Here is a 15,353-nt window from a genome sequence, read left to right as displayed (position 1 = left end):
TTTTAAATTGGATACCTTTTTTATTTTCATCAGTATTTCAGCAGCTTTGACAGACAAAATACAACTTATTACTTTTGTGTCTTTCTCTTTCCTAAATGGGGTTTCAGAGGGTGGAGTTTCCCAGAGAGTGAGGGGGAGGAGGGCTGTGATGAACGGAGGAAAAACAAGATGTAAAAGAAACATTTTCCTCTCACATACAATCGTGTTAAAACCTCTGACGCTCTTAAGTCTTGACACCACATTTGTGCAGAGAACTGGTTTGCGTTTCATGTCTTTTACAGGAACCAGACCTTTCTTTTAAAGATATAAAACTGAAATGAACTGGGCAGAGCTAAAGTACAGGTTATGACAATTGCATATTTAGACTGATGGATGTACCGAATCTACTGTTAACGTGTGAGAGCAAAGTTTGGAGACCTCAAACTGTCCTTTTATAGTCTTTTGTGCTGTGCCAAAGCATGTGCTGTTAGAAGTCAGTCGTTTTTAACATCTGCTCAGGGATTCCCCTGAAGTCGTCATACAGGCGTGAAGCATGGAGCAGCAGCAGATATGGTTGACGCTTATCCAGGAAAAAATTACACATGGCAGATTAGAAATTTACATAAAGACACACATATATATGAAGTCAGGCAGCTTCAATGTGCCTTAATTTTCCTATTCCTCACACACAAATTCTGCATTTCTCTTTCTGCTTGTCGGCTCAACTCTTGCTCTCTCACAGTTCTGGTTGTATTTACATCAGTTTTTAAAAGTGCTGCACATGTGAAGTCGCTATTTACACATAGAAAAATAGGAGGGGGGAGGATACAGACATTAATGTGGGTCATTTTGCTGACAAAGCTGTGGAACTGAGATATAAATTTATCTTCTACTTGTAATGAAACGCTTGTTCTGGCTGAGACAAACACACACACACACACACACACACACACACACACACACACACACACACACACACGAAACACTGCATATATCCATTCAAAATTCTGAAGAAAATAGTCGTGTGTTCACATTCTTATACAATATACACTGTACACACTCAGAGGATGAGTGAGAGTGTGATCTGTCTCATCCCCTCTGATTATGAAAGCACTAAAGTTTAATTTCTGTGCAGTGCAAAATAAGTCGGGTTTTTTTTTTAAGAAGACATTCCTCTGAAGATTCGACATTCAGCGCTCCTTCATACACACAGGACTGAATGAAGCTCATCTAAGGTTAGCTGTGATTCTTTTCGGTATTCACTTGCACAACAGGAATAGTGTGGGAAGGGTTTTCTGTAGGCACAACCACGGATATAGATCCTTATCCTCTTTCTTCCACACACACAAACACACACACAAACACAAATTTAGTCCCATTAAATGTCATTTCTCCCTTCTCTAAGTCTCCACGGTCCAAAGTGGAGAACGTAAAACAGACGACAAGCGTGTAAAAACATGTATTTTTGAGTCTTCGCACAGACTCTGCATTGCTTTATGAGGGAATTATTTTGAAGTCTAAAGTCACATGGTGGCTCACTCAACAGATAAGCGTGTAAAGGGAGCCGTTTTAGTCAAGATATCCCTCTTTTTCTTTGCTTGTTGATGTTGCCTTTGATTATTTCACTGACCCATCCTGACCAACTGGGTGTGGAGAGAGAGTCAGGTCTAGCTGGTGTTGACTTTGAGGCTCTTCATGCGGTGCAGCAGCGAGTCCTTCTCCATCTGAGCTTCAGCCAGCGCCATCTTGGCTCGTGACAGCTCCACTTTTAAACATTCGTTTTCCTCCATCAGCATCTGTAGACAAAAAATAAAGACGGGCGACAGGGAGGTGTCAGTGTGTCTGCAAATTTTGGTGGCTTAAAAAAAAAAAAAAAATCCTCTATGAACCAGTCAAGTTGCAGTTACAGTTTACACTCACATCTGTCCAGACTCATGTAACCATGACAGTAGACAATCCTTCAAATATGGACGTTGCTGCAAAGAAGCTACAAATTCTAAGACATGAATTCTTCACACACATCTTCAACCCGGCAGCTAAGAAGATCTATATCAGTGGTTCCCAACTGGTCCAGCCATGGGGTCCAGATTTCTCCTTAGTGATTAATTCAAGGTCCACACAGTTTAATACATTCAGTGTCATACTTGAGTTTGGCCATGTCGTTAAGCTACTTTGCTGTCTCTGTTAAGTAGCTGTCTGTTAGTCACTCACCCTACAGCCGGAAACGGCACTTCAAAATGAAAGCTCTGTGCTGAAAATTCACTGTACTTTAATATCAAGTGTGTTTTTTTGCAAACTTTATACGTTTGCAAGTCACTTGTGGTCCATTCAGAATGTACCCACGACCCACTTTCGGACCAAGAACCACCAGTTGGAAACCACTATTCTATAAAATAAACACAGTTTCAAGGTGGACACCCAAGATTAGAGCCACCAGTTCAGTATCTGACCAAATGTCTTCCCTTCTGTTCCTGAGATATGACGTTGAGCAATGGCCAGAAAAATGTTGTTGCACAACATAATGATGTCTCACTGAAGTTGACCTTTGACCTTTTGGATATCAAACATCATCACTTCATCATTTTATCCTGTTAGACATTTGAGAGGAGTTCTATCATAATTAGCATATGAATTCTTGAGCTATGGCTTAAAACATGTATGGTGAGGTCACAATGACCATGACCTTTTACCTCCAAATTCTAAGCAGTTCATCCTTGAGTCCAAGTAGAGGTTTGTGCCAAATTTGAAGAAATTCCCTCAAAGTGTTCTTGAGATATAACACTCACGAGAATGAGACAGACGAAGGTCACAGTGACTTTTGACCACCAAAAATCTAATCAGTTCATCCTTACGTCCAAGTGGACGTTTGTGCTGAACCTGAGTAAATTCCCTTGAGGTATCATGTTCACAAGAATGAGACTGCTTGTGACAAATGTGAGGTCATAGTGATCTTGATTTTTTAACCTTTGACCACCGATATCTAATCAGTTCATTCTTGAGTCCAAGCGGACGTTAGTGCCAAGTTTGAAGAATTTCCCGCACGGTCCAAGACTGATTTGGACGTATGTACAAAGGTACGTATGGATATACAAATGCACAGACAGACAACCCAAAAACATAATGCCTCAGGTGACAGCTGTCACCAGCGCGTACTAAAAAGAAAATTAAACTAAAACTAGGCATGCTAAAACAATTACAACTGTATTTAATGAAAACGGTTTAGTACAAGGTTCACTTTCTGAACACTTTTAGGAGCTGTTATGGAGAGCCGCAAACTCCACCCACAGATGGAAGCTATGAGATGTGATGAAAGCTCACGTAAAATTTCCAGTTATTGGACTTTTTTTTTTTGTCAAACTGTATTTCTCAAGGTCAATGATAAACCTTCAAGTTCCATAACATCATTTTTTAAATAATTATTATAGAACTAGACTTACCGCCTCTGCCAACCAGTCAAGTTGCAGTTTATATCCATGTCTGTCTGATATTGTGTTCACAAGAATGGGATAGACAGACAGACAACCTGGAAACATGATGCCTCCTTGCTGCCACGTGTCTACTTTATGAGATGCCACTGAGCCTTAGTCCAAAACTCTGGCTGTTTTAGAAACATCTTAAAAACTACAGCACTGGTAGTTCATTTAAACATTTAGAACAGTCTGTGTCTTTTGTGGCATATGTTGTGTCCTGCACGTACGAAACATTTCGCCAGTACTACCTGTCTCGCCAATGACAGATTAAAAAAGGCTCAATGGCTGAGCATGAAAGGAAATGACAACCTGTTTTGCTGCTTAGAGATGACTTAAACAGAATTATGTAACTGTTCACTTTCAATCCTCCCTTTGAAAATGTAATGCTTGTATTCTGTATAAATTAATAAATATCACTCCCACTGTAAATAAAATGCAAGCCAAGCAGGGAACTGGAATAGCTTGGCAAAACCAAAATTTGGCACTACATCTTTTTATATCATCCTCCATAACAATCAGCCAGAATGAAATGTCTTTCTTGCTCAGCGGGTTTTATGTCTGTAAGGGAGGAAGACAAAAAGAGGAGTAAAAAATATGTGTGGCTTTATGTGACTTGCTGAAATCTTCACCTTGAAGATTGTCTGAAGGTGTTGTGGGTGCCACTTCGTGCTTGTATACTAGTACTCTCATAAACCCCCACAGTGCGCTTCCATTGTTTGTCTCACCTTTTCTCTGCTCGATGGAGGAGGGCTGGTGGGCGGGGCTTGGGTCTGTGTTGCCTTTGGTACGCCACAGAGGCCGCCAACAACCTCAGCAACCGGCGTCAGAGCGCTGTCAATTAACCCACCCTCTTTCCTGGGGTTGGTCTCTGCTGAGGTGTCCACTGTGAGGAGGAGCAGAGAAAACAGAGGGGAATTTGGAGGTGTGGATGTACCGAGTGTGGACTTAAAAGCATTTAAAAGGACATGTTATATAACGACAGTGAATCAGCGCTGAAGTGGAGGTGGAAATATCTGGCAGATGAGAATGTGTGCGCGTTTCTCACCTCCTATAGAGAAGGCGCCGTCGTCTCTTCTGTGTATGACGAGGCTGTCCACATGCAGGGTGATCGGCGAGGGCTCTGAGTCGGAGGGATTGTCACGGGGACCATCGTCCTGCAGCAGAGACACCACATTTAGTGTGGTAAGTTTTAATGTGTGTGTGTGGAGGAGGAGGGAGCTGAGAGAGAAACTATACACATCCAGGTTTCCACATCAGCTCTACAGCAAATCTGCTCACCTGTGAAGTAACTCGAAGAGAAGGCAGAGGGGCCTTTCTGTGTCATTAAACATTCAGCTCAAATCCAAATTCCAATTAGGCCTGGGTTCAAAATATTTGACTTGGTTACAGATGCTGCTGCACTGTACGGTGCTGAGTTATGGGGGCTATTACTGCAACACGATTAGAAAAACAGGACTAATATCCTGCTGAAATCTTGAAGGTGTGCAGCAGTTCTGCAACAGCAACCTCAGAGTAAAACAAAGGCTTCCAAACTCTGAATACAAAAAGGGATTTTTACCTTTAAGTTGATGTGTGTGTCCCTGATACTGATCTCCATGGGCAGCACCTGCGGCGCAGAGTCATCCTCCAGGAAGAGAGCCAGGTTACGCAGCGTGGACATCAAGAAGCTGGCCTGGTATCCGTGGACACGCAGCTGCAGGAAGCCGTTGCGCTCAGCCAATGGGGAGTGAGCAGCGGCACAGGGCCCGCTCTCCAGGCGAGCACGCACCTCTGGACTGTGGAGGCACCCGACAGATGCAGAGTTGATCTCACCACTGGCTGCGAGGAAGGAGACACAGGCTGTGGTTAGCATTAGCTTTGACGTCATGCATGTGGACTGCACGTGGAGATGATTCAGCTGAAATACACGTACACCTGACATTAAAATACACCCAGTATTAAGTTTAATTTCTCTTTTTCTTTTGTTCGCTTTGAATCTGCAAGTGTGCATCTCCTCCTTCCTGTTCCTGCTGTTTGGTATTTAAAAAGGGAAACTTCAGTAATTTTGAAACCTCAGTCCTTATCTTGGCCAGTCTGCTGATGTTAGTCGACAAAAACCTGTTCAAAAAAAGAGCTTGGATGAGGTCAAATTTATTTCATCTTTGTTTTTTTTAAAGAGATATCTGTATCATCAGGACACGCTGAGTGCATTTACAGCTTTATTTTATGTCATTTTGCTCACGTTAAAAAAGGGTGCATGTTAAAGCCAGGTTTAAACAAGGGTGAAGGAAGAGGTAGGATGAAGGAAGCAGGATATCAAAAAGAGGAGTGGGAGAGAAAGTTGGAAACAGAGAAGTGAGCTGGAGAAAAAAAAGAGAAGCAGGAAGGAATTAAGAAAAAGGTGGGCTGAAGGAGAGTCTAGATTTTGTACTATCCCACGGGCTCCTCGCTGCAGTGATGTTTAATTATTTCTGAGGACTGGGGATTAGAAGGTTCGGTGGAAACTCCCACCTAAGCATTGAGGATTCAAAGTGAAGTTTCAACCACTGAATCATTTTTACTTCCTTTTCATGAATTAGACGCTCTGCAGTACCAAACAAAACTCTAAGATGTTGAAAACTGTGGAGGATATGATGGCGCGTATATTAAGAATGACCTGAATTTGAACTCTTAGTACCACAAAATGCATTGATGGATTACGAGACAATGGGCCCCTGGGCACAGACGTATGAAAGGCCCCACCCCTCCTACACAGGAGCAAGACACCCAGACTGACAGAGACTCAAAACTGTGTCACTTCTAGTCGTTTTGTGTTTCTTTGTGGTCATTCTAAATGTCTTGTATTAATTAAGTGTACCTTTGTTGTTATTTTGCTTGTGCTTTTCTTGCATCTTTATGTGATAGATTTGCATCCCTTTGTAGTCATTTTGTGTCTCCCTGTAGTTGTTTTATGTCACATTGCAGTTTTACATCTGTGTGGGTGTTTTATGTCTCTTTGTGGTTGCTTATGTCTCTTTGTGGTTGTTTACGTCTCTTTGTGGTTGTTTTATGTTTCTTTGCATTTTTTTATGCTTCTTTGTGGTTGTTTATGTCTCTTTGTGGTTGTTTTATGTCTCTTTGTGGTTGTTTTATGTTTCTTTGCATTTTTTATGCTTCTTTGTGGTTGTTTATGTCTCTTTGTGGTTGTTTTATGTTTCTTTGTGGCTGTTTATGTCTCTTTGTGGTTGTTTTATATCTCTTTGTGGTTGTTTTATGTCTCCTTGTGGCTGTTTTGTGTCTCTTTGTGGTTGTTTTATGTCTCTTTGTGGTTGTTTTGTGTCTCTTTGTGGTTGTTTTACATCTCCTTGTGGCTGTTTTATGTCTCTTTGTGGTTGTTTTACATTTCTTTGTGGTTGTTTTATGTCTCTTTGTGGCTGTTTTGTGTCTCTTTGTGGTTGTTTTACATCTCCTTGTGGCTGTTTTATGTCTCTTTGTGGTTGTTTTACATTTCTTTGTGTTTTTTATGCTTCTTTGTGGTTGTTTTATGTCTCTTTGTGGCTGTTTTATGTCTCTTTGTGGGTGTTTTTTTGTTTCTTTGTGGGTGTTTTATGTCTCTTTGTGGGTGTTTTACATCTCCTTGTGGTTGTTTTATGTCTCTTTGTGGGTGTTTTTTGTTTCTTTGTGGTTGTTTATGTCTCTTTGTGGTTGTTTTATGTTTCTTTGTGGTTGTTTTATATCTCCTTATGGGTGTTTTATGTCTCTTTATGGTTGTTTATGTCTCTTTGTGGTTGTTTTTTGTTTCTTTGTGGTTGTTTTACATCTCCTTGTGGGTGTTTTATGTCTCTTTATGGTTGTTTATGTCTCTTTGTGGTTGTTTTTTGTTTCTTTGTGGTTGTTTTACATCTCCTTGTGGTTGTTTTATGTCTCTTTGTGGGTGTTTTTTGTTTCTTTGTGGTTGTTTTACATCTCCTTGTGGTTGTTTTATGTCTCTTTGTGGGTGTTTTTTGTTTCTTTGTGGTTGTTTTACATCTCCTTGTGGTTGTTTTATGTCTCTTTGTGGTTGTTTTACATCTCTTTGTTCTTGTTTTGCATCTCTTTGTGGTTGTTTATTGTCTACTGTGGCCATTTTCTGTCTCTTTGTCGTTGTCTCACATCTCGTCATGGTTGCTTTATATCTCTTGGTGGTTGTTTCACACCTCTCTGTGGTCATTTTGCAACTTTATGTTGTTGTTTTATGCGTCTTTGTGATTGTTCAGTATGTCTTTGTGGTCATTTCTCTTTCTAAAAAAAAAAACTGTCAACACTTCAAACATAATTCTCTGGCCCAAGCCCCCCCTGAGCCTGTGCCCTGTAGGCTCATTAATCCATCCATGACAAAATGTGATGATACAATTCCTGTTTATTGAAGAAAAAGAAGAAGTAAAGGAGGTGAATAAGTGAGGACAAAGAGAAAGAAGACAAACTGGTGAAAGCTGGGGTTTAAGAGGTATTAAACCCAAGGGGGAGGGTAATTAAAACCCTCCTTTCACACAAACATTACACAGAAAATGAGCTTGCAAGCACACAATTACAGGCATTTTTTTAACAGGCGAAACACTCAGCAAGGCATGAAAATGGCCACTTAAAGAAAGAAATCTTTTCATTATGTCTGTGAGAAGTGCATCACATCCCCTTCATATGCTCTCTGAAGGAAAGTCAGCAGAGGGTTAATACCATACAGCAACTTCATACACACATACACAATGCTGTCAGCTTTTCTCAGATAAAATGACATATTCTCTCTCAATCCTGGGCGGCTATAGGGTCGAGGCAGACGGAGGTAGAAAAAAAAGATGGGAGTGGGTGAGGAGAAAGAGAGGGAGGGAGCCAGCAGCCAGGGACTGAGTGACTGTGATAAGACAGGGGAGAGAAGAGGAAAGATGGCCTAGAGAGGGTGGGAGATGAAGGGAAGAAAAGGTGGAGAGGGGTGGATTAAATGACAGAGGATTAGTAGGAAGATGGAGTAGGAGCTGGAGGGAAGAGTGAGGAGGAAAGGAGGAGGAGGGATTGCTCTTGTGAGATAGGAGGAGGAGGAGGAGCAGGAGAGGTAGCGAGGGGTAAAGCCAGCGTTTCTCTCATTGCCTGAATCACTGGACTGAAACTGCAAAGTCTGCTGCAGTGGAGAGATGAGGAAGGTGGGGGAGAAAGGAAGGAGGGGGAGATGGAGAGAGAGGACGAATTAGACAAAGCAGTGAATGGGAAGATCAGGGGTTAACACCGGCTGCACAAATGGTTGCAGTTAATTTGAATCTGGCTCACACACTCTCTCTCACACACACACACACACACTTAAGGTTGTGGGCCTAATGTGGCAAATAATGGGTCCACTCACTCCATTACTGTCAAATTTAACCTCTCTTAAGTGCCACACACACGCACACACACACTGGAGGAAAGAGATCTCAATGTCACATAAACACCCCCTGCTGCTGAAAAATGAGCAGTCAAACACACACTTCATGCGATCACTTGCATTGCAACACGCTGGATCTATGTGCATCTGCAGTGCATGCCCTCGAGTCTGGAAATGAGATTTGACAGAAGACAAACTGGAAGGAAACACACACACACGCACGCAATCTGCACACACACACACACACACAGGTGGAAACAGACACGCCGAGGCAAGCATGCATGTTAAAGTTACAGATGGTGAATTAACACACAGCAGTTACCTTGGCTGCTTTGAGCAGGTATTGGTACTGAACACACCATACCTGTGGGGAGTTATGGGAAGGTAAATAAAAGGAGGGGGTGACTGTGTTAGTGTGCAAATGTGTGTGTGTGTGTGTGTGTGTGTGTGTGTATGTGTGTGTGTGTACACTGAAAACAGTGGTTTATTAAGAGATTCAGATAAGAGCTGCAATTAACGAATATTTTCCATTACAGATTAATCTACTGATTATTTTCTCAATTATTCCAATCGTCATTCAATCTAGTAAACATTAGAAAACAGTAAAAAAAATGTTTTTAACAATATCCTAGAGCCAAATATGGCATCAACATATGGCTTGCTTTGTCCAACCAAACAGGTCATGTAAACGTGCAATATGCAGTTCCTCTGACAACAGAGACTTCCCGCACATGCACAATACGGTTCCAGTCACTAGGCATGCGCGAGAAAGTCGACCATCACAACAACAAAGGCGGACTCCCGAGCTCTGTTTGTGCTGCTCACCCTGTTGAATTTATCAACGCTTCTCCAGCAAAGTGTAGATTTAGTGTAGCAACTCCACTTTGTTGTCAGCCCAGACAAATGTTTGTGCAGTTGCCATTTTGTTTGTTTATACATCACCGCACTGTAGAGGGAAGCACACGCACGAAGGTATGTGTTACAAAGTCACACCACCAACTACTGGCCTGGCATGTATACTACAGCAGTTTTTGCTCATTTCTGCGGATCTGTGTGCATGGCGATTGTTATCAAAATGAAAACGAGAAATGATTCTGTTTTCAGCGGATCGTTTTCGTGTAAACACGGCCTTACTTGGAACCATCAAAAGTTTGGTATTTTTCATTAAAACAGGACTTTAGGGGCAGTGTGTCGGCATCTAGTGGTGGGGACTGCAGACTGCAACCAGATGAATCTTGTCCGGTGTGCCAAGCGTGAACTCTCTCTGAATTCCTTCACTGTTCATTGTTCCGGAAATTTTTACAGGGAGCCAAAAAAGATAGACCAGGTGATTTAAACCAGTAAAAACTCTGAAAAAAGTAGTTCCATGTTAAAAAAAAATCAGTGTTTTTCTGATGCTGGTTGTTATGGAAGGGCTGCTAACTACAGTGGCTGATGCGTAAATGTGAATGGTCCCATCTAGCCAGTGTTTGGTTTGTCCAAACTGTCAACTCCGTGGAGGAGGACCAGCTCCCTATGTAGGTATAAACGGCTCATACTAAGGTAAAGAAAACACAACCATTCTTATTTTCAGGTGATTTATGCCAATATATCCCCTTAACTCCGACACACTGAACCGTTAAGCAATTGGTGTCTGTTGCTGTCCATGTTTCTTGTGTTAAAATGTGAACAAGCTAACACGCAAGGACAGGAGGGGTCAGTTACGGAGTATCCTGGTGGTTCAAAGCCAACAACACAACTTCAAGTCTGTTCTGGGACCTTTATCACATATCCTTCCTCTCTCTGTCCTCGTGTTTCCTCTCACTCTCTACTGTCAAATAAAGCAAAACACCATAAAACAAATCATTTGAAAAAAATCTGGCTTTAGTCTTGATCTACAAACACAGTGCAGCCATTCCCCTGTTGTTCCTTCCTTAAATCTTGACAAATGTCCCTTCACTTTACATCTTCAGCCAACAGTTTGAACCTAAGAGACAGGCTGCAGCCTACTTCAACAGAAGTCTATTTTAGTGGATTGGTTTTATGTAATCCACCAGCTCACAATTTTAAATAGGAGCAGCTTGTTCTCACTCCAGTGCGGATTTACGGTTTGCAAAATGATACTCGATGATGTCTTACTGTCGAATCAATCTTGATATCAGTACTGTAAACAAATGAGACCATGACAGAAAGGTTTGTCACCCCTGAATGCCAGAGGTAGTGGTATTATTGCTGGCGCTTTATCAAAATTAAGACACATTTCCATAAACTGCTCAGCCTCCAGTCATCACCATCTTCTTTAGACAAGGTTTTCCTGTTTTGCTCCGTGTAAGGGGATAAACATTTCGCGCCTTTAATTTAACTTACAGCCTAATATTTCGGTCTTCTTTTGATCGTGTTTGTTAATTATGATAAGATTATTTCAGATTAGTGTGATGTTACATACTACACATAGCACCTGTGATATTTACTACACCTTCAAATATGAGTCCAAATCATGCAAAAAAGCCTGTCGTAACTGTACTGTATCATATTAGAGCTCAGATCAAAAGCACCATATTTCAGCACAATAGACCAAGTACGCAGACTTGTTCTCACCCAGGCTGCGGTTGCTGAGGTACTGTCTCAGGCTGACGTTGCCCAGCTGGCTGGGTGTGACCCGGCCCACCTCCAGAGCCACAGCCACGCTCTCGCCCACCACCTCCATGCCTACACACACCGACTGCACCTTCAGCACCAGCACCGACACCTGGAGGGAAGGAAACAAACAAAAACAATCATCATCATCATCATGTGTGCGCAATCTGGGTAGTTCTTGGCAGGGTTTCTAAACTTTAAACATTTCAAAATCCTCCACATATTTTCCTATACGTATGTGTCTGTATCTTACTATATCTTTGGTGGGATCGTCGATGCTCTGGGAGGTAGCACTGACGGTGTCGGGGGACGCGCCTCCCTCCTGCTCCTGACCAGTCACTGCCTCGGTGGCGCTCTCGGTGGCACTCTGCTCGCTGATGGCGTCCTTGAAGCCTGAGATGGACACGTCATCTGTAGCACACGTGAAGATATACATATTACTTACACAGGAGAGACACACATTTGACTTTATGCATTGTCTTAGGCTTTACTGATACATCACGAGACAGAAGAAGGTTCCCCTGATTCACTGCACATTACTGACATATCAGAGCAATGCTGCCACCTTCTGGTCAACACAGTTACCAACCAGTATACACAGTAATCATATATTTTAAAAAACTTATTATTATCTATACAAGGAGAGTCAGAGGCTACAGAGATGTGACACTGGTGCTGAAAAATATCCCTAAGTTACCATTAATGATTGAAGCAGATAGATTTCCCTGAAGAGAAACACTTTGTTCATTATGTGATTTAGAAATTGAAGAGCAAGTTATATTTAACAGCTCATTATACGACGATTTTAGTAAAACGTCTTTCATTTCTGAAGAGCTCCTCCAGCTGGATTTTATTTTTAGAGATTGGCAGAGACGACAAAACTGAAAGTCTTTATCATTAATTATTCCTATACAAATGCTGTTTAAAAAAATTGCTTACATTAATCAAGTAGTCCGCTTACAGTGTTTATTCTGTCTGTTTTAAACATGACAGTATATGGAAAGAATGTTTTTTGAAACTTCACTCCACTGGCTAAGCGAGGCTAACGCTTTATGCACATTTAAATCATAACAGGGAAAACAAAGTCATATTTCCTTAATTAAAAACTAGTGTTCTTGAAGCTTATCATTGCTGGTCATTGCTGCTAGTACTGCATACTGCATGCAACTGTACATTCTTTTTAACAGCAGCTGCAGTACCTACTAAAAGTAAAAAGAAAAAGTATGCGATTCAGAATGCACCCATGATCACTACGAGAGGTTTCCTTTATGTTCCTGTCTGACAAATGTTCCGACACTGCATTGAGTATAATTTGGTGTCCAAAAGTCCACATTGGCTGGACAATAAACAACCTCACTTAAAGCAGGGTTCCCACACATTTTCATGGATAAAATTTCCCACAATAACATTTCCCTGATCATTCATAATCTATAACACGAACATTTCTCCATTTCAAAAATGCAGTACAGTTTAAAAGTAGTAGTAGAACTTTGGGATTCATGATCAATACATTTTAAAATTTCACGACATTATATGACATTAATTTTTCTCTCTGCAGATAAATGCACAGCCAAACACCTCTACCGGGTCATAGGTGATGATTGAGAGGGATGACTTTTGAGTCTATATGTTGCTTTATAGGAAAATCCTGCATAGTATACTTCAGGTAACTCTTCTTTGGATAAATAAAAGTCTATTTGCTGTACATTTGTGTGTAAGAATGCATGACTTATTTGCCCCACCTCTCTCCAGCAGACTGTACGTGTCTCCGTCCTCCATCAGGTAGCTGTCTATGGAGATGTTGTCCAGCGACTGCAGAGACGGGCTCTTCTTCATGTTCTTATAGGACACTGAGAAACTGGACTGGGAGCGGTCCCGCATCAAACGACCACTACAACACACACACACAGGGCACAGAGTGTGTGAGAGACGGATCATTTCAATCATATCTTTTTGTACAGTGATAAAATTGGGCGACACTGTCCATGCATGCTATTGATTCTGAGTGACTGATTTATGACTGGCTGTCAGTGACATTGATTGTTACGTTTAAAGAGGCCAGACAGAGGAGAAACAGCAGGTCCAGTGCTTTTATTTCATCATGTTCGATTTGTTCTTGTGCCGACACTGAGCAGAGGCCGCTGTGCTCTCAGAGAGCTGACGGGGCTTACTCGACCAATCATGAATTAAATATGTCTTGATTCCTTTGTGTGGTGTTGTTTAAGGTCATGTAGTGTGCTATCTTCCCGAGCGCAAGAAACGATCTACAGGAAAATCACAACAGATAAAATCAAAGTGGCTCTCAAAAGACCGAGAACACAAGGCAGACAAAAAAAAAAGTCATCACAAACAAGGAGCTTCGTCTTTCATCTCTACCACCACCAGTCGACAGGTAGACAAAAAACACAGGACTCGTTTAACACGTAACACACAAGACGACTCGAGGACCAGCGTGTCATGCACACATGCAAATGCATGCCCACAGGGGGTTCACATACACACGTTTGCACTGATTGGCAATCACCCAGGGATCACAAACACAGACACACTCTCACACTCTCTCTCACACACACACAAACACACGCACACACACACACACACACACACACACACACACAGAGTTCATAAACACACACTCATTAATACAGCTAGTCACAGATCCAGTGCCTTACATGTTGGACATGGAATAAAGGGAGGTGGATCTGCTGGAGTTTGAGGAGCTGAGGAGATCAGAAACCACAGACAAACTTCCTTTCCTTTGTAGAGAGAAAACACACACACACACACACACCTCACATGGGTCAAAGCAATGCTCAAGAGGCAGAAAAGGAAGTAAAGAAATGACAAAGTGATAAATATGAAGACGGTAGATGAGACAACACACACAGGAAGAAGACATCAGCCTGAGGCCGACCAAAACTCATAATGTCAGAGACATGTGTAAAGTCAGAACATTCATACTGGAAAACACTCATGAGGGAGTTCGACACACAGCTCTTGTGTTCAGGAACAGACAGATTAAATTAGAGAGAGAAAGACTCAGCCATTAGATTAATCATCCATAGTGAGGCACAGGGGAGAAATATTCCCATTCAGTTATAAAAAAAAAAAACTGTGACAAATGTTTACTAGGAGGATATGTCATCTTTAAAGAGCTGCAACTTATTGTTTAATCTGTTAATTATGGTTTAAATAAAATATTTGTTTAGTCTAGAAAATTTTAGAAAAAGCAAAGGCTGAAACAGTCAATAGGAAATTAAACATAGATTAAATTTACAATCATTTAAACAAAGGAAAACTGCAAATCATTGCATTAGTGATGATGAATTCAGTAAATACTTTTCATTAAAATAGTTGTGGACTGATTTTCTGCCAAGGGACTAATTGATTTATTGTTTTAAAGTAGAAAACTAACCATCTGAAAGGTGCTGACAGCAAAAAATATATATATATATTTGAGAGTGATAACACATGTTTATGCAAATATAACTTAAATGCCTATGGGTGCTTTCAGACCTAGAGTTGGCTTGCTTTGGTCCAAATCAATGACTAATAAAGTTGGTTCGTGTTCACACGGCAGCATTTACAAGCGGACCAGATCAAATGCCTTGTGTGAGAAAGCTGCTCTTGATTGGTCAGAATTTCCATGTGGGAAAAATCCAGGAAGTAAACAAAACGCTGAAGAAGAGTACACTTGCAAGATAAATGTGACACTTTCTAATGTCACAATCGAGGGACAACTACGCAGGTTGATTTTAGCGCTGCTCATCGTGGACTATATTGCTGTCATTGTTCATTTTAGTCAAACCATACAGTTTGAAAACGAGGCGCGGCTCCAACTAGAAAAAAATTCGTAATGTGACTGCAGTTGGTTCAGCTCGAGGTTGGAACACGTTCTCACCACAAACGAACCGCACCAGAGTTCGTTTGTAACCAGA

The 15,353-nt window shown here is 41.4% G+C and overlaps 1 protein-coding gene across 4 annotated transcripts in view; it reads right to left on the bottom strand.

Annotated features, from left to right (window-relative positions):
• The window catches only part of bltp3b (bridge-like lipid transfer protein family member 3B), a 49,841-nt gene continuing 34,488 nt past the window's right edge, over positions 1–15,353 (bottom strand). Inside the window, exons 16-24 of one of the 4 annotated variants that reach the window (XM_033614525.2) lie at positions 14,088–14,171; positions 13,158–13,306; positions 11,669–11,826; positions 11,377–11,527; positions 9,122–9,163; positions 5,008–5,267; positions 4,495–4,603; positions 4,175–4,332; positions 1–1,775 (exon numbers count right to left, since the gene is read on the bottom strand). In XM_033614525.2, coding sequence (XP_033470416.1) covers positions 1,647–1,775; positions 4,175–4,332; positions 4,495–4,603; positions 5,008–5,267; positions 9,122–9,163; positions 11,377–11,527; positions 11,669–11,826; positions 13,158–13,306; positions 14,088–14,171 — 1,240 coding nt within the window. In that variant the 3' untranslated portion in view covers positions 1–1,646. The remainder of the gene's footprint in view (positions 1,776–4,174; positions 4,333–4,494; positions 4,604–5,007; positions 5,268–9,121; positions 9,164–11,376; positions 11,528–11,668; positions 11,827–13,157; positions 13,307–14,087; positions 14,172–15,353) is intronic. The other 3 variants (XM_033614526.2, XM_033614527.2, XM_033614528.2) reach the window with 3 other exon arrangements.

The sequence above is a fragment of the Epinephelus lanceolatus genome, chromosome 23, assembly GCF_041903045.1.
Source record: "Epinephelus lanceolatus isolate andai-2023 chromosome 23, ASM4190304v1, whole genome shotgun sequence".
Lineage (NCBI taxonomy): Eukaryota > Metazoa > Chordata > Actinopteri > Perciformes > Serranidae > Epinephelus > Epinephelus lanceolatus.
This window is presented reverse-complemented; position numbering and strand designations above follow the sequence as displayed.